The 22793-nt window shown below is 41.5% G+C and overlaps 1 protein-coding gene across 2 annotated transcripts in view; it reads right to left on the bottom strand.

The window, feature by feature from the left end:
• The window catches only part of nphp4 (nephronophthisis 4), a 73892-nt gene that overhangs the window by 11815 nt on the left and 39284 nt on the right, over positions 1-22793 (bottom strand). For both annotated transcript variants that reach the window (XM_028993452.1, XM_028993453.1), the window contains 9 exons: positions 21688-21879; positions 18051-18238; positions 15519-15679; positions 13908-14088; positions 8638-8772; positions 7837-8057; positions 6716-6942; positions 3136-3325; positions 1623-1706 (listed from right to left, as the gene is read on the bottom strand). In XM_028993452.1, coding sequence (XP_028849285.1) covers positions 1623-1706; positions 3136-3325; positions 6716-6942; positions 7837-8057; positions 8638-8772; positions 13908-14088; positions 15519-15679; positions 18051-18238; positions 21688-21879 — 1579 coding nt within the window. The remainder of the gene's footprint in view (positions 1-1622; positions 1707-3135; positions 3326-6715; positions 6943-7836; positions 8058-8637; positions 8773-13907; positions 14089-15518; positions 15680-18050; positions 18239-21687; positions 21880-22793) is intronic.

The following is a 22793-nucleotide window of genomic DNA, read 5'->3' on the forward strand; positions in this document are numbered from 1 at the left end:
GTGCAGGGGTCCCTCCCTCTGCATGGCACATGCGCTTGGCAGCAGGAAACCCAAAGTTCACAGCACTCGCTCAACATTTTGACATTTGCAAGGTGTAATGTCAGATTCTGCAGAACAAATGTTTGTCCTCGGATGGTACCTCGCTGTTATTGTGCTGGCTGCTGCAGTGGCAGCTCTGGGGAGTGTGCGTCTTGCATTATGACTGTTGTGTGTGTGCCTGACCCAAACTGCCCGGAGGCGGTTCATCCCACAGCGTCCTGTTTCACACTGCATAGTCACACACCAAACACACTATCAGCACATGCAACAAAAACCATTGACACATAAAGCTGTGATGTCACAGACAGGAAAACACCTAGGGAATAATCTCTGAATACAAGGACATTTTACAAGCACTGAAGTTTAAGTGCTTATTTACTTAATAAAATGTAGTATTAAACAATTATAAATTGGTTTTTAGTGATTGATGTTGAGGTTGATAAGTGTTTTTTGATAGTAGTTACATAATTATGATATATATCTGTCATACTAATAACAGTCAAACCATCACAATGATGTAGAATTTGCATTCTAGTTACTAAATTAAGGATATAAACAACCCAATTTAATATGAGTTATTAAACCCCTGGTTAAAATCCATAGTGCTTCAATGTGAATAATGTGAACAGGAGAGGGGAGGACTGTTCTATTAGTTACAGACACGGGTTGATTTCTCTGACTTTTCTTTACGACTTAGATAGAGATGGTGAAATAGCTGAGAAGCGCATATGCCACATTTTGCTCATAGTCATGAATTATGAATAAGTCTCTAAATCGGTGTTCCAGCCAGCTCGCAGTCTGATAGAAACAGCAGTGGACGGTTGCAGGTCTCCACATTTAATGCTTCATTTAAGACGCAGCTTCCTCAGCAGGCAGGGGCTGCAGCATTTATTACTGATGGGCACAGATGGGCTGTAACACTTTGGTTTAGCAGTTATGGCAGCACCTACTCCCAGAACCAACAAAGTTCTATATACCTGTGATGAAATCTGGAGTTTGCACACCAATTTTAAAACTCTCCACTTATTTGCCTCGGTCTCTGTTTACTGTTTTATAATAGCCAATAAAAAAGTACTCAAAATTCATGAATTATAATCATTTTATGAGAAACACCTTCGTTGTACCTACACTTCTAGGAAATTTATGCCAATTTTATAGACATATTTTACAGACTGTACCCCATCTGTTGCTCTCAGTTTATCACCCATGATCCCATTCATCAATAGCCATTTTCCGACTAAAAGAACATAGATAGAGATAAGAGGCTGCTGTGGTTTTACATGTTATTTTTGTTTATCCAATCAGCAGCTGTGCTGTGGTCAATAAATGACCTTTGCTGTATTTCTATAAAACTGCATAACACAAATTGTACATGGAGACAGCTAGTCACAAGTTTCTAACTTTAACTATTAGATGTTTCATTGATTGTGGTGATGGGTGCCAGAACTGATAACAACACAAAATCCACTCTTTTAGTATACAGTGAACTTTGGCCGAGGAATAATCGTGTTCTGGATAAAGGAGGGGTTCCTCCTGGCCTGGAGACGAAGGCAAAGCATATCTGGCAGGAGTGCAACACTTACTTTGATGCATTTGGCCTGGATTGTGTTCGTCTGCTGCTTCTGTGCCACTTGTGGGCTCTTGCCACTCCTCAAACTGCTGGGTGCCTGTAAAATAAACAGGATATAACAAATTATTCTTTCTTTTTCCTCCTTCGCTTTCTCAAGACAATACTGAAGAACAATAGAAGACCTCAAAAGTCTATCTGATAGAAAATGGAAAAAAAGGTCAGAAATAGTACTGAGCATAGTCACTCTGTGTGAAATGTTAGGGATTGAATTTAACAAGACTGACAGCATTTCTATTGGTACACTAAGGAGGTTCCTAACTGACACAAGACACCCGTGTATCATTTGAGTATGTTAGCATGCAAAGCACACAGGTTTTGACACATCTATATATGAACACAAAATATCTGGAGCCATCAGACATCAAGGTTCGTTTACTGCAATGCATTACTGTCTGGATGCTCTAGTAGGTGCATGAGTAAACTCCAGCTAGTACAGAATGCTGCAGCCAGAGTTCTAACTAGAACTAGGAAATTTGACCACATCACCCCAGTCTTGCACCCCACATCACTGCACTGGTTACCCATCAAATTTAGGATTGACTACAAAATCCTACTTTTAACCTATAAAGCTCTAAATGGTCTCGCCCCGCAATACCTGAGTGAACTTTTGGTTCATTACGACCCGCCACGCCCCCTTCGATCAATGGGTGCGGGGTCACTACTGGTACCAAAAGTACAGGTCACAGCTGGGAGCAGATCCTTCTCCTATAGTGCTCCGCACTTGTGGAACGGCTTGCCTGTCAGTGTCCGGGACTCAGACACAGTCTCAGTATTTAAATCCAATCTCAAAACCTATCTGTTTTCTCTGGCTTTTTGTTAAAGTCCTAGACACTCATTTCACTTCACTTTGATGCAGTGTCAATTATAAAGTCCAGTTTATCACAGAGTCGCCCTGTTAGGCACAGACACAGACAAAGTTAAATTCACCCTAGTTAGGCTGTCCTTGTGTGCAGAAGGGTGTCAAATGTAGGGCTTGTCAAAGCCCATTGAGACATACTGTATGTGATTTTGGGCTATAAAGAAATAAATGTTGTTGTTGTTGGAGTATGGTTGTCTCAACTGATGTAATTGTTAAAATAATCCCCCATCACGAACATTATTTAAAGAGCAATTATTTCTTCTTCCTCAATTCTTAAACATAAATAAAAAGCTAGATAACAATCGTGATGTTGGTTCATATAAGACTGAAGGTCATACGGTATCATTGTATACCAATAATCTTCATGCTCGTAAGTGATACTGTAGATTGATTCAGTCATACATGTTCAAGATGTAATACAACATTCTCATCAGGATAGCAAGAAGTCATTGGTGGACAGAGGTGATCCACTCACAAGAACAGGCCCTTTGGAGGACTAATGCCCCCATGCAGGTATAACAGCCCCACGAATGAGATGCTCCAGTCATCTTTTCTGGTTTCGTCAACTACCTGTACATCTTTTTGGAAACACAATTCATTTATTTACCTGTGTGGGAATGGCATGTCCAGAGATGAAGGTCTGGTACTTGAGAGGAATATTAACCGACTCTTTGGGCCGCAGATAGATTTGAGGGGTTGAACTGTTCTCTCTCAGGTGAAACATGTTCTCCTCCAAGGGTGTGGAGGTTTTATTCAGCTCCTTCAGATACCTCCACTCTTCAGTGCTCACAATAACACTGAACAAAATGTAGAGACATGGTGAAAGAAAGAGAGGTGAGATAGAACAGCTTGAGGACTTTCAAGGGCTTTGCTAGAGTTTCATTCATTTTAGGACACACAAAAAAAAAGACAGCACATTGTGAGCCTGGAAACAGCAGGACTGGAAAGTGTAAAACTTTTGAGTCAAAAGAAGTAAAATTCCATGGAGCATGCTATAAAAAGATAACACAATGAGTAAAAATATTTGCTTTCTTTCTTAGTAGAAATTTCATGCGCAAATATGTAGATGAAATGGGGAAGAAGGGGATAGGAGGTTAACTTCAAAGCTTCCACCTCGGGGTATGTAAATTCCTCAATAGCGAGGAACACAGTCTTTAAACAGTCTTACACAGTACAAGCCATGCCAGACTATCCCGCATAGACCCAGTCATTCTTTCTTGCTTACGTCAGTACTTTTTTTGATGGGATGACCAGTCAAACTCTTTATTTGGCACACAATGCTTCCTGCATTCTCAAAAATATATATAAAAAAGCAATAAGGAAATGATTTGCTGGTGATTCTGTTGAGGCAAGAACCTGAAAGTTGAAAGTGAAAGTGAAGTGACTATCATTGTGATACACTGCAGCACAGCATGCGGTGACACAACGAAATGTGTCCTCTGCTTTTAACCCATCACCCTTGGTGAGCAGTGGGCAGCCATGACAGGCGCCCGGGGAGCAGTGTGTGGGGACGGTGCTTTGCTCAGTGGCACCTCAGTGTCACCTTGGTGGTTCATGATTCGAACCAGCAACCTTCTGATTACAGGGCTGCTTCCTTAACCTCTAGGAACATGAGGTTTAGGCCAGTGCTTCAGCTGAACAGTCTAGAGATGTCTTGAAAGATCTGATGAGCTGCAACACATCTGTACTATAAAGCATGAAGGTAAAGTATATTGAGGTGTTATGGTGTATGACACGGTAACTTGTCGGAAAGGAAAAAAAACATTTTCTTCTTGTATATAAATATGTAAATTGAGAATGCTAGTGAAATGTCAGTGAAAACATTTTGATTTAAATTTTTTGCCAATGAATTGCTGTGCATATATATGCAACAATAGAAAAAGAGAAGGGGGTTCTCTACAATATTTGTAATAGACCTTGTTTATGGGATGCAAGTGGAAAAACACCCTTGAATTTCAGCACTGAAGTATGTATTGCTGTAGAATTGTTTTTATTTTAGTAATTTTAGTAAGTTTCTAGATTACATTTCTGACCCAGCGTAGTCATTTTTAACCAATAGTTGGGTTAAAAATCACAACCCTGCATGCTGGGTTAAACGTGTAACCCAACTTGTTGGGTCAAAATAGCCCAGCGTTGGGTTAGTCCCTTTTTGACCCAGCGCTGGGTTACCGAAATAACCCAAATTGGTGTACGCTTGCCCCCCAATTTCCATACCTCACCTTCAGCACACAAACATATGCACGCTTACCATGTGTAAATGCAGAGCATCTAAATATTTAAAAGAAAAAAGCAGCATGAGCACTTCAAGACAAGGTAGACCGAAAGAAACAAAAAGTGCGGGGAGTGTGAGCGAGCGACAGAGAACGTGATGTGTGATCGATGGCCCCTAGAGTGTTCCCTCTCTCCCTCCTCCGTCTCTGCCAGCCTGTAGCTCCCAAGGCTGGCCACGGCAGTGTGGTCGCGCTAAATGCGAGGCAACAGGTGTAGTGCACGTTCTCTCCCGTGGGGCCGGCCCGGCTCCCTTTGTAGCGCACATCAAAGGGACGCGCCGGCAAATCCTTTCCGAGTGCTCTGAGAGCGCCGCTGTCAGAACGCGCCTCTCCAGCCCAGGCTGCATTGCTTATGATAGCGCCGTGCTCTCCGGCGAGCCTGTTTATAGACGTGTGAGAGCCTCCAGGGGAAAGTGCATCTGCGGTGGAGGGGCGTGGGATCCATCCCGGTAACGCCGGTAATCCAACTCATCCCGCGTTGGAGAGGGAGCTTCTCACGAGTGGAGCCGGAGCCGTCCCAGGCGGTGGCATGTTTGTGACAGTTGACTCGCCACTAGTGCACCTGATTTTTGCGATATTAAGGGCCTGATGACTGTGTAATTAGTGGCATCACGCAGCACAACACATACGGCGCTGGGACCCCAGACGCCGAAAAAAAAACACCGTAAATCTGCGAGCTTGTTCCTCCAGTGTGTTAAAGGCACCGGATCTGCTGGCAATTTTACGCCTCCCCAGTAGGCTCATGATGGAGTGTTGTGAACATTAAGCTCTTCCTCCTCGGGCTGTGGATCATTAGAAACACTTTTTCATGACAACCATCCCTGAGCAAGAAAAAAACGGTCCGACCGGCGGTGTGTCTTATTTCTCGCCTCCTAATCCCCAATTAAAGGCGGCGGAGTCTTCAGGACATGTTAATGCCCGAGCCGCACTCCAGCCGTTGTTTATCGAGATGAAGTATGCAAATCCCGGGTAGGCCTGAGCGGATTGCTCAATGCTCGTCTAACGGCGAGGCGTCCTCTGTCCCCTGTTTACCAGTCGCCATATCAGATTTAGGGGTGCGAGCCATTAATCCAGGCGCATCCCCGCACCTCGCCCTCCGCTAACAAAGCGCCATTATCGCGCGTTATCGGCTGCAGTCAGAATGCGAGGAGCAGGGGAAGCAGCAGGGCAGCGCAACGCCACCCCGGGTGCCTGATCCTTTTAGACGTGACTCTCCTGCACCAGAGGGGCGGCCGTGGGAGGTACGCAACTGTTTTATAATACGAAAAAGGTCACAGCGCTCTGCACTTCACAACAGTTTGGATCATTCTGTCTTTTTTTGGAAAGTCAGAGGTGCATCATATTGGACATTTACGGTGCATCAGGGGTGATGCAGAAGTGGTTAACAGATTAACATGATGGATACACGCTGTTTGTAATTGATACATTGCACAGGCATTATGGTAAAAAGCCTTTCTGCATTGTACTGTATGCATATAATTTCAGTATGCCTTACAATGTTAAAATACAGTAAAAATTGTAAAACTGTTAGATTTGGGGGTAAATTGCAGTTTTTATAGTAATTAGTGCACAGCGTATTAAAAATATATTTGTATATTCCGGAGGGTAACTAAGCCCAGTCTACAGGCTTTTGAGGAATCTTATGGTGTAGAATTAGGGTTACGAGGAGTGAGAGGGAAAATGGTGGTGGACGTTCCACACTCCCTATCTATAATAAATCACAAAGTAATGCATTCATAATACTTAAGCAAGTATTCTGCTTTGCCTTCAAACGACGATCTGTGTGTTTGGCTGAATTATTTAGGGAGATATATGATGGATGTCACTTTGGTGAACGACTTATTTATATCTTATATAAGAGCAATGGGAACTCTGAAAGGACACAGCAAGCTCTGTAATAAGTTTTCAAGATAATACCTGAGCTCAGGGTCATCAGACTCGATGGTGATGGTCTGCTGAACGTTGAAGGGATTCTTCAGCACAAACTCGAAGAACTCTATTGTGCCCAGTGTGGCGTAGACCGTGTGCTCCGTGGTGATGACCTTACTAAGCATGTTAGTGATGCCCTCCACTTTGCTGCGTTCGCGGTAAGCCTCTATCAGCTGCAGGTCCTTGGAGAACTGGAGACGCTCTTCTCGACGCCACTGTGAGGAAACACACACACACAGAAGTAAAATTCTTCATTATAAAACAAGGGATTAAAGCAGACTCACCCTCATCTAAAGGTGACCCTTTCAAGGGAAATTGTGATGGACAGGAACATTTTCATCACTTTACGTCAGCTGCCTTGTAAGGTTACTCCTGTAAAAAGCCTTTTCCATTTTCAAAATATAGATGACTTAAATTTCTCCTTAAATCTAATTTTCAGGACCCCAGCTATTCGTTAATCTTGGATTTAAATGCAGTATAATGGATATGCTGCGGATGGATGCAAGGCCTCCACAATCCTACAACACAGGTGTCTGGAGATGTAAAAAGAAAATGGCCGCAAATGGGACCGAGATCTAACTATGTTTGTAGCTTTATAAAAAATATAGTCTACAAAAATGAACATGAGCACGTGCCCTGTGTTCTTTGAGACAACTCGAGTTGGTTAACAATTAATTGCACAATAACCTGTTAATTGATCATAAATCGATCAGTCATTGAATCAATTGAATACCCATTCACATTTTTCATCTGAAGAGGAATCTCCTAGAAATAAATATGCAATACTAGATAAATTGAACATATTTAAAAGCCTTCGCATGGCTTATATGGTTAACTTGTGTAGTGTTTGCACACAAACATAGGCGCAAGTCAAGAGCTTGGTTTGCACCGTCGGCTTGGTTGCTTTGCTGGTCGCTTTGGCGACCAGGGCTCTGTAACAGCCACACATGCCGGACGGGCTGTACCCCTCATTGTTTTAGGCTTGCACCATGAAGCTGTGAGTATACAGGATGAGAGAGGAGCCTTTTCAGGGCTGCCAAGCTAAGATGCCCCGTGAGAGGCAGCTAACATCTTCGAGGCTTATTTTGCCAGGACAGGCATCGTCTCACCATGCTGCTGGTGTTGGGCCTGATCTGGGTGCCAGCGTCGTCCCTCTGCTGCTCGTACTGTCTCACCGCCATCATCCTGGCCAGCTTCCTCTGACGGATCTCCTCCTGCTCCGAGTCCCTGAGCGTGATGGGCCCGGCTCGTTCCTTCATCTTGCTCCGAAGCAAAGAGGCCAGGTCCCCGTCAGTCTCCACCAGGCGCTGCGCCCGTGACACATTCCGCACTGTGCACAGCCATGCCGCCACAAACACTGATCAGTGCACAGCATTAATGGGACACAGCATGTGCTCGCGTTGTTCAGGGAGACGGAAGGCAGCACATTTATTGTTTTAGAGACCGAAGAGACTTGGGACCGAGATCCCATACTTCCGCCTCTCTGTCTCATGTTCCTAATATGAAGAGCAGCAGATACTTTTCCAACACAATGGACCTAAAACTCATCTGACAATAAACACCTTGCATCAAAGCACGACCAAAAATAAAATTAGCTTGGAAATGAGAACTGGAGCAAATGAAGAGAGATCAAGCAAATTGGAGATCAAAGCAAAGGAGGTGAAGGTTCCCAGCTTTATGAAGTTGCTTGTTGCGATCGCTCAGCAGTAAACTCTTCCGGCTCTGCTTATTACACATTCATCAGCTCTCCTTCAATTGCAAGATAGAGGAGGGCACAGGCCCACTCCACGCCTGGCACTGATCTTTTCCCTCAAAAAAAGGTAAACACACCGAATGGATCTTCAATGAGAGGTTCAGGGGTTCACCGTTGACGAGGGAGAAGATGAAAAAAACGATGAAAATTTTCCTACCATTTCTGTTGAATGTATTTTTGGCAGAGATGCTTCCCCCAGAGAATTGTCTTAATCCATCATTGGTGTGGACCACGTGTGAACGTGATGGGGGGAGGGCTGTATTGTGACCCAAACGTCTTTTGCTGGGTCGACCTAAACAAGAATCCAGAAAAGAATCTCAGGTCTCTTGAACAAATGATGGCATTGTACAGAGACTGGGCAAAATCAAATATGAGATTACACGTTCAGAAAGCAAATGAAACTGTTATGATGGTGCTGGATTAGAAATGTCACCGTGAACAGGAAGTACAGTACAGTGGAGATTGACAGTGAATTTGTCAGATTTGTACATAAAAGGTGACAAAAGAGAATATTGTGAAAATGTAATTTGACTTTGCAATTGTATAAAAAAATTGTGAATCAGCATTATTTTCAAAAGTCATATTTCTGTATGTTAAATCTATTTAGTAATATTCAAATAATTTAATATATAATTTCAGACATTTTTTGTGATTTCTAACAATTAACTTTATAATACATAATACAGCATTTACTGAGGAGAATAATAAAACCTTTTAGTCTCAGGTGTGACCCCGGTCAAGTTTCATATCATGGTTGTAGTAGGCTAGTTGGTAACACACTCACCTATGAACCAGAAGCCACTGAGCAAGACACTGTCCCTGTAACTATTATAATCACAAATCACAAATCCAGCACTACTGTGCTACTTTTTTGTTCAGGTAGCTCAATAATGTGTAACAAACAAAAATCAACAAAATATAGGATTTATGGCAACGCTTTTGATGTTGGCATTGAGAAATTAAAATCTCATTGAAATACTTTGCCGTTTTTCATGCCCCTGAGGGAAAATACATTAAGTCCCAGCATCAGACGGATCAATAAGATTTTTAATTTTTTAAAATCAAAAGCAGCATGAACATGTATTCAGCACTGAACTTTGTTACTTAATTGCAGCATTTCCAACCCAGCTGACAGAGGTCAGGGATTTTTCCCTGCTTTCTTTCCACAGAACTGTAAAAGAAAGTACCTGAGGACACAAACTAGTGTGAAGGAGTGAATAACCATCAAAATTTTACACTTTGTGGCTTTTGCAGGCGACAGCGTTTTATACGTTTAGTGGTGTGACAAGAGGAGCGGGATATGCTGTAATGGGGGTGAATGAGTTTGACCTTTCAACACAAACCAGAAACCAGAAATCCGGTGTGATGTGCAGAGACAGTGGATGATAAAATAGCCCCTTTAAATGTACCATAAAATGACAACACATAATTAGCACCATATATTTCATTCCAACAAGAATCCTGTCATCCAGCCGAAACAGATGCTATTGATGTCCTGTGTCCTGTAGAACCAGAAACTTTGAAAGGTGGTTTCTATGCCCATTGGATATATGCCAGGCATTATCCATTCCTGAAAGTCATAAGGTTTAAATTTAATGTCTGATGTATAGCCTAGACACTGAAAGTCATTATGTAACGCTGCCAGTATGATGTCAATATAATCACATGAACGTCTCTGTTTTAGCTGCATAAAAACCAGATGCCTTGCTCTAGATTTACATACAATTGTGTGCTTCTCTCTGTTGGTCAATCACATAAAGGAGACAAAATGTAAAAATGTTCAAGGATACAGCTAGCAAAGTTATTGAAATTTACTATTAAGCAGACTGGGGACATCCCCTCAGTCATTTTGTTTGTCTCAAGATTTTTGATAATATTTCAATAATAATAACAAAAGTGAAACAAAATCTATAGAATTATGATAGGGTGGATAATATATACATATACATACATATATGTATGTATATGTGTGTGTGTGTGTGTGTGTTAAAGCTAAAAGTTAAAGTGTTAAAGTGAAGTGATTGTCACATGTAATTCATAGCAGCACAGCACACGGTGCACACAGTGAAATTTGTCCACTGCATTTAACCAATCACCCTGAGTGAGCAGTGGGCCACCATGACATGTGCCCGGGGAGCAGTGTGTGGGGACGGTGCTTTGCTCAGTGGCACCTCACTGGTACCTTGGCGGATCACAATTCGAACCGGCAACCTTCTGATTATGGGGCCGCTTCCTTAACCACTAGGTCACCACTGCCCCGTGTGTGTGTGTGTGTGTGTGTGTGTGTGTGTGTGTGTGTGTGTGTGTGATATGATATATATGATATATATATATATGGATGCCGGAATCAGTGTTAAAAACAACATTGAGTTTCCAGACTGACTGATCCTACTTGAGATCGGTGGATTTCAAATTAGTGCACACATGGCTCTCTAACATTCATTTTTCACACAAATCAATAAGCCCTTGGGCTGCCATGACCTTGTCACCAGTTCACTGACCTGCCATTTTTGAGACCCTCAGACCCAGGCATCTAACCATCTTAATTTGGCTCTTGTCAAAGTCACTCAGATTCTTTTCCTGCCTGCAACGCATAGACTTCAGCAAGTCTTCACTTTCTGCCTAAAATAATCCACCCCTTGACAGATGCCATTTTAAGCACATTAATCAATCTTACTCACCTGTCAATGCCTTTAATAACACTGATTTATGTGTTTAGCAAATGACAACAACTGGATTATGGACGGGGCCATTCCGGCTGTGGCCCACCGATCTCAAGAGGAGGAGACCTCACACCGAATGGTCAGTAATAATATTTAACATGCATTATGACCCTCCATTAGGACTGGGCAATGATATGATCATGATCAAAGAACATCAAAGAACATGATCAGCTCCATCTTGACGCTTGAAATTGAATAAAATAACCCAGAAACTAGAGCAAGCAAACAAGAGCATGCACACAAAACAGCAACGTGTTCATCGTGCACTTGAGAGAAGTCCACACACAACTTAAAGACCAAGAGAAAATGGGTGGATCACAGTGCCTTTTCATGTAGCCCATGCTAGAAGAAGAGCCTCCTGATTGGTTTACTTAGCACTAAGATGGTAGGCTTTTATTATTTATTAGCCAAGAAGGGCAATAGTTTTAATAGTTTTAAAATGTTAATAAACTGTTTATTATCTCTGGTCTTTTGATATGGAAAATATGTGTCTATGTTGTGATACATTTTTTGCCATAACACCCTCCATCATATATAAATCTAGTTGACCACCTGAGCCTCGGGGCTTAGTGGGATACACAGCACAAATTAACCACTTTATGCCCCAGGCATGTATACCATGCAGGAAAACCACCACAGGCCTCCAGGAACACTGGCATCTACAGCAGGTCAACGCTCACTTCACATGAAGACGAGGGACATCATGGATTTCGGCATTCCAGGACCCCTTGACATAGACAGTTCACTTCTAATCACAAGTGCCCATGAACGCAAGCTGACCAGGGCTACAGGAAGCAGGTGTTCACCATTACTCTTTGTTTAGCACCTGTTCTGCTGTTTTAAAGCAACATTTTGTAATAATTTGATCTCAGCATTCCTCCAAATTTGCATTGATCTGGGTCACAGGCGAATTACCTCCGCATACCAATATTGATCATATGGACACACTGGTAGTAAGTGGGGTCTGAACCAGAGACTTTGTTGTCTTCTGGTTCATAGGCAAGTGTGTTACCCACTAGGCCACTACCATCCTTGTAGACCCACCTGGTCTTATACTCTTTATAGCTTGAATGAATAAAAAAAATAAATAAATCAGCTGACAGGGAGTCATGTAAGTTTCCGGTATTCATGATGAGAGCTGGCCTCTGGCGTGGCTCTTCACTAAGCCAAACTCTGAGAGGACACTAATTGAAAAAAAAAAAAAAAAAAAAAAAAGGAGAGCCAACAAGTTCACCAGATCAGCTTTATAGAGTAGCTTGCAGTTGGCACTGACTGTCCTAATAGACTTGGGGTCACAGAGGCAGTTGGAGCCGGAGTCTACCTCCGCCGCTCTATAGAGATAACGCAGGGCTTCAGATCCCAGCTGGAGACGACTCTATCGCACAGTGAGGTGCACGCCACATCCATTCCAGCCAAGAACAGTGCAGCTGCTGCAGGACATCCTTCAGTGCTGCTTACTTATACTGCATGCACAAATCCAAATGTAATAAAACATGCACTTCTTTATCAAAAAAAGATAAAAACCAAAAAAGATTTTCAAGGTGCGACAAGCGTTTCAGTAAACAAAGGCCATTTGGAAACCCCATTGCACATAAAAAAAGAGAGCTGTGATATTATGTAAGAGCTCTTTGTCTCATCCGACAGTCTCTAGCCGGCTTATCGAGCCTCTGCAGATGAACAGAGAAACTCAGATAAACAATAAAAAAAATAAAAAAAACACCAGAAATCTTTATTCTCTCTACCTCAGGCAAAGGATAGTATTCCACAATCACAGAGGGAAAAAAAGGGCCTACATTACATTATTTAATGACTTTTCCCTTTATTAACAACAAGACTGGATTATTGTTTGCATCTGTATTAATTATTTTCATTATCTTTCGTGTTCATTCTATATTAGGTATGGCATTCGACGTGCATCAAATTAAACCATAAACTTGTTCATTCCTGAAGCTAATGACATGATAAAGATAAATCGCTGGCCTGCCTTTAACTCAAGGGAAGACTTGTGTAAAATGTCTAACAATTTTAGCAGCATGAAAAAACTGATGACGCTGTTTCATCACCACTTGTTTAAATGTCATAAATACTGATAACACGGTAACTGTGGACAGCAAGGTTCCTGTGGAAACGGCCGTGCTGTTGCCCAGGTCCCTTCTGCATGGTATTTACTTTCTCCTTGACCTGGGAAAATGGATCTGCGATAAAAATCTCCCATCTGTCTTTTGAGAGGGTAAATTCCAAATATCTGGCTCAAACAAGCTAATGACTACTTCTCATTAAGAAACAAATAAGGAGGCAGATGAATTAATCCCAGATGAAGGTGTGTGAGAGACAAATAGAGAGAGGAGAGGAGATGCCTCGCACTTTATCTCCCCAAAAACGTTAATTGATTCCAACTCGTTTCTGCCAGAAGACACACGATTGATGGATATTCTGCAAGCCTTGATTGCACTTTTTTTCCCCTCCAAATCTCCCTTTGAAAAATAAAACAGGCCCGGCAAGCCTTATTAGGCCAAACCAATTCTCTCCACAAGAAAAATGGAAGACAATTTAAGCCCACATAAATATGAATCTCCTTTCTAAACGGTCTGTCACAAAAGCTCTGAGAGAAAGCAGCTATTGTGATCAAACTGACAAACACAATGAATAAATAATCCCATTCTTTGCAAGAACAGCATTTGAAGTGGTGGGGGACAATCCTTACCGACATTGCCCAGCCGTACATGCAGCCTGCCTTTGACTGTGGTGAATACGTTTATTGGTGGCACAGCCCTTTGCCCAGGGCGGTGCCCGCTCGGCATGTTGACATCCTGAAGATACTCTGTGGTGATGACCTCCAGCTCATGTGTGATCTGGACAGCAGGCCGCCCTTGCCTCAGCAAGTGCTGTGGAGAAAGTCAACTATGCATTTCAATGGACAACGTGCTGCTGCTTCTACTTACACACACAGACTTCATATATATAGTATATATGTATATACTATGCAACTTCAACCTAATCCTTTAAAACATATAGAGTTTAGACTGTACTGAACTACCGCACACATAATGACAAGGATATTTGCTACAAATTATAAAATAATTAGCAAATTTATCCAAAATAATAAAATAAACTGGCTGGCACAACATGTGGAACTAATTGAGTCTATTGGGATAGTTAATACCATTACACATCTGGGCCGTAATTTCAGTGAAAATTTTAATACTCCTGTTGACACTCATATGAAGTGAGCTTTTCATTTCACAACAGGATCAGTGCCTAAGGAGCACCAAAAGGTTGTTGAATAAGGTCACACATAGCAGGATTAGTTTTTTTGTTGGGTTAGCTGGTTCAAGCCAAGCTTATTGACTGCCTGGCTAATTAACACAACCACATTGGATGGGGGCCAGTTGAAAACTATTAGCTTTGTCTCCTTCACATTCTCAATTGGACTGGGCATCTCTGGTTCCCAAACCCTCCCAGGTACGACTATCTGTATACTTCAGGTGGAAGATGAATAGTATACAATGTGCCAATGCTCTTGAGAACTGAATTGGGTCTTCCTTCAGTAACTTTGTTCCAAAAGTTGTTTTTACCTACTTTTGAGTTTGCTGCTGGGACTACGCTCCTGTGAATGTGTGCTTTTATTCACTGTGCTTATACCTTTTTGTCTCCTATTATGCCTTGATACCTATAATGCTATTATTTTTTCCACATTGTTTATAGTTTATTTAGAGAGTTTATATATATATATGTATATATATATATATATACACACACACACACACACACACACACACACACACACACACACACACACACACACACACACACACACACACATATATACATTCAAATGGCTCTTCTGAATGTTTTGTCATATTTTCCATTATAGTGATGAATGTCATTCAATGATTAATAATTAAAATTTGATAAAGTGAGTGATCATGTGCTCATCATAGTAACAGGACAAAACTCCAAGGTGTGTGTTGGCATCAGTGTCCCCAAAAGGGCAGTGGACCACCCACACACACACAAAAACACACACGTTACATGAAAACGGGTCAGTTATCACATGCTCATCAGTCACAGTTTCTCTGATATGCAAAGAACACAGTCAATGATAATGCAGTGTTTATCATTGTGTGCATCGACATTTGGCATTATCAGGTTTGCATTGCACTGATAAGACTTCAAAAAAAAAAAAAAACATCATTTCCAGTCATTTTGGCTTAATGTGCAAAGTTAACTGAGAGAGAACATTGTACACAAGCCGAAAGGTTCCAGCCTTCATACATTTTAATGGCCAGGGACAGGGCCTGGGGCAGTACAGTACCTTCAGCTCGACAGCAGCAGAGCCAATGAGGAGGAGGGACTCGCTGTCCCATACATCTATCTGCAGCGAGTGCAGGGCCAGGTATCGCAGAAACCACTTTCGCTCGCCTAGTTTTATCACTCCGCTGTCCACTGGGAACTGCAGCTGAAGACCTGGAGAGGCTGAAAAACAACATGCTGTCAATACACTCCATGACACACACACACTTTTCCCGTGAATAAATAGCTACACTCTCAGTTGTGCCGTCTGCTGTCGCCATGCATTTTCAGCCGGGAGCCTTGTAACCCTTCGTCACTGGTTAGTTATTGAGCACGGGAAAGCTGATTGCTGGATTTTCTTTGGGTGGTGGGCAACTTTCTCCCAACACTTCATCCCAGTGCCACAGCCTAATGACATCAGGTGAGATATTACATATTAAAAGTCATAAATTAAACACACACTCATGGGATCATGCACTTTGGCACTGTGGTTCAGATTGACTGCAGTACTGACATTGTTGCTTTGCCTTCAACACTAAATGCTAATGCTAAAGCTAGCATCTGTAAAGGCGGTGCAGGTTCACAGAGACCTGTAGCATAACTCACCTACCTTTCATACATTTTTTTTTTTTGGCACCGGGAATATATTACTCTTTTACACCTCCATTGCATCACAATATTTCCTGTAATGCAGCCCCATCACTCCTTCAGCCTTGTTCACAAGTTATTACTCTTTTCCTCCGTTTCATCACATCATTGGCTTCAAATCTCTCACACACTTCAAAAGCTTGGGCTATGGCGTAAATTACAAAAATTCAGAAGTCTGTTGTGAGGCAGCGCTGCAGGCCAGTATGTCACCCTGTGGCCGCCAAATGGACTGTTACATTCACTGCTTTTGTATAAAGATAATCTCTTTCTTCAAACGGCTCAAAGATTTCGTTAAAAAAATTATAATAATTGCACAGATTCAAAGAAAGGTCATTAAAACCGGTTGGTGCCATCGTCTGATGTTGGAAATGCTTGAATTTTGAGAAACCAGTCTGTTTACTGAATGCTTATTAAAGATACTGTGGTTTGGTTTTGGTGCAGCACATCACATCGGTGGAATCATTTCATCTATCACAAAGATGCACGAGTCAAAAGTAGGTTCTGTACAGTAGCTGCTGGGAAATTGGTGTAGAACCTAGCCTGGCTTTGGTTTAATGACACACTGAGTATCAGCACCACTGTTACTGATGGTGAAGCTTTAATGGATTCTAAAATGTCTGCTCCGGGACCAGCGTGGGGCTGTTCTGAAATTAGCTGTAAAGCTCCTCAGCCTTTCTCCTCATTTTCGCTCACTGCCTCGTTCACTGTCTGTGAGTAGTGTGTGGGCTCTGGCTATGGCGATGACATGCGGGGAGATGACAGGGGCTGGCTGGAGGGGAGCGAGCCGACGCTGCTGCAGAGTTCAGTGCTGTCACAGCCAGGTCCCAAAGAAAGAAATTGAATGAAACGCAAGGGAGGAGGGAAAACAAATAAAATCAAAAGGTCACAGCATGTGGACTGACAATTGCACTACGGTCATCTCTGCAGATCCTCTAGACACTTAAACTTGGTAATTAAGTCAATCACGCATTTAAACTGTAGTCATAACAATTCTGCAGTAAAGAATTCGCTACCCATTGCCAAGATCTCTCATACATTTCTACTGCATTGTTCTCCTATAAATTAACTTAAAATCAATATTCTTAAAAAATTCTAAATATGCATGCGTCAGTATTTGTAAAGGTCAAGAAGACATAGTAAAATAATTTTTAATATTTTGCTTTTCAGTTTTGAAAAAAAAAAAAAAAAAAAGTCTCGTAAAAGAAACACATCTTGAGATAAATATGTATTGCAAAACATATTTATCTCAATACATCTGCAGACCCAGACCAGGTCTGAATTCCCTACATATAGATGGAGATGGACAGTGAAAAGGTTTTAGAGCCGATTCAAATGACATTTTCTGCATTGAAATGTACTTTATTTTCCAATGGAGACATATGACTGGCACACTTAAACGAGCATGCGGTGTGTCTGTGATGTCACAATATGCAAACATTTAGGTGAACATTTCAAATTAGTACTAAATTGTATTGCCACTACCTATTGTACAGTCTGTTTATTATTATTATTATTATTATTTTAAAACTGACCAGATCATCTCCATGTCACTCCTCATCTGAACCTCTAAGCCACTTGTCTTGGTCATAGGTTTTTAAATATGCATTACAAAAAAATGTAATCTTAAGAATTAATCATGACTGATCGTGAAAAATTGAGGAGCTGAATAATTTTTTGAGGGAGCAATAAATCCGTTTCCACCATCCTTTGGTATTAACAGTAGCTAAAATGCTGAAAGTTTAATTTCTCAGCACAGCCTTTTCATAAATAAACTTTATTGAAAGCTATTAATGGCTAAAGATTCCATCGGGTGCAGGGCACACAGGACACAGGAACATAAAAAAAATGAAACCAAATCCCCAAACAATATATGAAAATCCCTCTAGAGTGCTCACCAGAACCTTACCAGAGTTCACGGTCCCGTCCTTGTTGATAAGAGCAAGGACGCAGGGATAATCGAGGGCGGATTTCTTCCCTGACATGTCGGGGCTGAGCAGCTGCAGACGTTGCGTGGTGACCGGTGGGAAACGGTACAGCTGAAAGGTGAGGTGAACAGATCTAGGCCAGTCTGTTGGTACGCCTGCCTGAGGTACTCTAACACGTCACACAACGTACAGAAAAAGAAACAAACATGACATTAGCACTGACATTAGAACTTCAATTGAAATGGCTGAAGTTTGCACTTTCTTTGTTTCTAACTGTAGGTTAGGTTCAAGTGGATGGAGCTTCTGTTTCTCCATACTCTCGTATTCTTAAGAAAGTTTTGAAATAGGTATTTTCACATAAAATCAGTTTTCTTAAAAAAAACTCCAGGAAACAGCTTACTGGTGTCACTCAGAAAACAATAAAAACTTATATGAATGTATATTTAGCTCATCTGAATAGACAATATAATGCACATATGATAATCTTCACAGACTTATTTCAGTACTCTATTGTGTGTTGCACAAAACATTACTAGATATATATAGTTATGCATCTCAGACACAGAGACAAATGTCTTCAGAACAAATCGCCTGTTATATTGAAGGTGGTCATGCATAGAAACTGCACCAGCATAATTTTGGGTTGCCAGTCCTTTCTTTTCTTTTCTTTTCTTTTGTTGCACAGTGCCAGTAAAACATTTCAACACACCTAATCTATGGAAGAAACTATGAGAGAGGCTATTTTGTAACCTTTTTCCAAGTGGCCTTTTTTGCCTTCATGACTGATGACTGCACGCTGAGCTGAAGATTAAAAACAACTGAATGACAAGCAGAAATGACAAGAGAAACTTTCAGTACTTTTGTTTAACTTAACATGCAACGCAAAATTTGCAACATATATTTGTCTAATTTCTAGTCAAAATATCTAATCAGACTTAAAATAAGACCCAATCAGCTACAGAGTAACATTTCAGTGAGATATAGGAACTTGTTTTTAGACAGTGCATGCTTGGATATCTTGTTAAGTGAAAACATCTCGACAACATATTGTTTTGAGTCATATCTGACAGGAAACAAGCTTTTTTGGCATTTCATAAATTATTTAAGCTGCTGTGTTATATGTAAAAGATGAATAATCTTGTTTCAAGAAATAGGCCTAACTTGAGTTAGGAAATTAAATCTGCTTTATTGAGAAATGCGGGTTAATAACGTGCCCAACATTGCATATGGGTTTTATTATCTTTAGTATCTACAGTGTGGTTACTTTTGTTACATTTTAAATCAAACCTTGTCAATGGGACATTGAAAAAGAGGCAAAAGCTGAAATGAAGTTTCCTTCTCTGTTGTGTTGCGCTGGACAGACTGCAACAAATCATACCAAAAGTAAATAGAACAATCAATTGTTTGCCGGTGCTTAAAAACATAATTTCAGCCCAACCACGAGAGTGTAAAATATCATAGCATAAACCATTCTGTCCACAATCATTATGTTTACCTCATCACTGCAAATTTTGTTGTTTCTTTAAGTCTTCGGTTTAGTTCTACAGTGCAAATTTTTTTTTAAATAACCACAAGTGATTAGATGTGTCAAAACAATTGTTATTTGCTTGATCTGTGCATACACTGACCTGAGGTGAACTTTCCTGGTCTGAAGTACAGCATATTGAAGCAGAGGCCTCTACGGAGCTCTATTACTGATTTGTATTGAATCTTGTGCAAAGCTCCAGTAAACAACTGATGAAAAGCAAAAACGGGCTTCTGATTCACGGCAAGTCCCTTTCGATTTGCTAGAGCGTCAGCTGCCTGAGTGTGATCAATCATATCTTATTTATGTGAAGAAAAAGCAAAAACAAGTTAAAAGAGATGGTGTTGTTTGTAATAAACCGCTTTCACCAGAGACGTGAGTAAAACTATAGGCTGTGTGGGGCCGCTTTCAATCATTTGGTCGGAAGGAATTTAGCAGCAGTAAGATTAGCCTTGGATGATCGCCTTCCTTCTCCCCACAGATAGATTAGTGATCAATCACTTAGCATTAGATAGGGCTGGGATGCCATAAACGGCTTGGAGCGTGGGCAATTGAAGTGGCCGAGGAGCACGTCTCGACATCAGCTGTGCACGCTTAAACAGTGTTTAATGGGACCAAGGCCTGACCCTGGAGTCAATCAGATGGGTCATGTTCCCGCACTTTGTTCCATCTCTTCCGCCTCACAGAATTGCATTCATATTCATTTAGTAAACAGACAAGATTGATAATTACAGGAGCTCTCAGAAAGAGGCAGCAATAGTGGAGGTTCCCTCTTTTTAGTTGTTTTGCGATTATTAGCTAATTCATTAATCACCGCTGTGGGAACCTTCACTTTGCCAAGACTGGCAGAGACAGAACACTTTAGTGTTCAATGTGCCTTCTGAACCCCAAAAAACAATTCTGTCTCTTTTGTCCATTAAAGTTACCCTCAAGAAGGAAAAGGAGGGGTTGAATTATCATACCCTTGTCAGGCCTTAGGGTAAAACCCTTTATATTACTTGCAGTGGGCAAACTGTTGAAGCTTTTTAGTGGAGCTGAGGATAGACTTAAATACTACAGTAACTCACTATTAGCTCTTTAGGTGCAGAGAGGTATTGTAAGACACCTCTGCTGCCCGATTAGCTTCAGAGTAAATGTCGGTCGCCGAATACACAGAAGTAAATGTTTTGCCTACTGCACCTTTAAGAATTGATTAATGAGTCCAAGGATGCATGATCCTGTTTACTCCGTGTACTTCATATATTTTAATGGAGCAAAACGTTGGATGACAGATGGGAGTAAATCTTCCAGTGACTGCTTAAAGATCCTGGGGTGTTTTACTGGCAAACAGCAAAACCGACTGACTCTCCTTCCCTGTGGTCCCAGCAACACATGAGACATGTTTAAAATATCAGCTGGGCTGTAATCAAACAGCGCCATCAAATGCGGCCAGCTCAGCAAATGCCTCCTCCATCCCCGCTGCCCCAGCAGCTGCAATAAAAAGCAAATAATGATTTTTTCACCCCTTGCATTCTGAGATTCTCCCTCTCTCCACCAAAAACTGCTGATGAAATGATAAAAGAACAGAAGACGGTTGACTTTTATTTCATCTCCCTCGTTTTTTTCTTCCAGAGGCTGACTGAAGGACAGGGGCCATAATTCATGAACTGAAAGGAAGAGCCAACGGGGGGAAGAGAGCGAAGAAAGACGATCGCCAGGAGCTGTTTGCGGCGTGGACAAGTAGACATGCTGATGAAGTGTACACGACCTGCAGCCCAATGCTATACTGATGTGAGGTATCTGAGACGCTCTAGAGTAAATAATACACACTCTGCACCGTGTGTACATCTTCCAGAAGTCATTTAATTTCAGTACTTTTAAAGATATAACTGGCCAATGTATCCCAAACTGATCAGATATTATAATAATGTATAGACAGTTAAATATTTTTAACATAAGTCCATTTTACAGTAATTATTTTTGACAAACTATTTTGCGAATAATACTGCAAAATAATTTGCAGTTTCTTTGCCACAACAAAGTGCTCCTTTGGTTTGAGCACTCGGAAGCATGTGCCAAAAATGCACGATCAAGCCAAATGTCAAAAGAATCACCTGGAGAACGCAAGGAACTGCAGGATGAGCGTGTCGCTCTGCAGGGGGTCGGCCTCCTCCCTCTGAGGGTTGAAGTTGACTGGCTCACCAGGGTCCAGCACCTCGGCTGCTTGGCCACTGAAGTCTTGGATGTCTGGGAAGCCAGCTGAGAAGAGGTGGGCCAGTGAGCTGCGGGAACTGTGGGAGGTCGGGCTGAAAGCAGAGACGGCAGATATCATACTAATGTGAGCAATGACGATAAACTGGGTTCCTCTTTAATGCAACCAACGTACACACCAAATGATCATAATGCATGCTGCCCTTAAAACATATGCAAATCAAACGTTACCCTCTCGAAATTGTTTTATTGGTTGTTGTGCCTTTTTCACTAGTTTTATGTTATGGGTTGTGTACCAAACCCCATGTGGAAAAGGTTACAACAAAAACCTCTCTATTATTTATCATAAAAAAAGAAAGCCAACTAAATGCTGGGCCCATTTATCACAAAAAAAACATTACAGTGTACATAGCTGCAAACTTAAAAGTAATGCACGTGCCAAAACATCCTAAGACGCAACATAATTCTTTCTCTGCAGCTTTGTTTATTGCACACAAACTGTCTGCAATATTTTTAGCAATTGATAACCTGTGTTAATACCATCATTCACCACCTACTGTTTAAAACCAGTGTCCATAGAATTCTAAACAGAGAAGCCACCTGACGTCCCAGCAGCCATGTGCACAGAAGTGCCAGTTAAAGGCCAATTACCCAGAGCTCATCCTATTCGTCAAGGCAGCTGATTCTAGCTCCTAATCCCAGCCACTGCCACAAGATGAGCGCCAAAAAAAAAAAAAAAAAAAAAAAAATCACCAAGCTGAAAAACTATCATCCTCTCACGAAAGAAGAGATGAGAAGTTCTTTTCCTGAGAACCGAGCCACTGAGAACACAGTCGGTCCTTCAGAGGATGATGCAACTTGCTTGAGTTTTCAGCAACTCCACTGAAGCAGCAATCAGCGGGGGTGCGCTTCTTTCATTAATGCCCCCCCAAGTTGAGGAACACCAGTTCGAATTGATGGTCAATTACAGCATAGAATCTAGATGGCTGTCTACTGAGAGCAAAAATTC

Source organism: Denticeps clupeoides, chromosome 10 (genome assembly GCF_900700375.1).
Source record: "Denticeps clupeoides chromosome 10, fDenClu1.1, whole genome shotgun sequence".
NCBI lineage: Eukaryota > Metazoa > Chordata > Actinopteri > Clupeiformes > Denticipitidae > Denticeps > Denticeps clupeoides.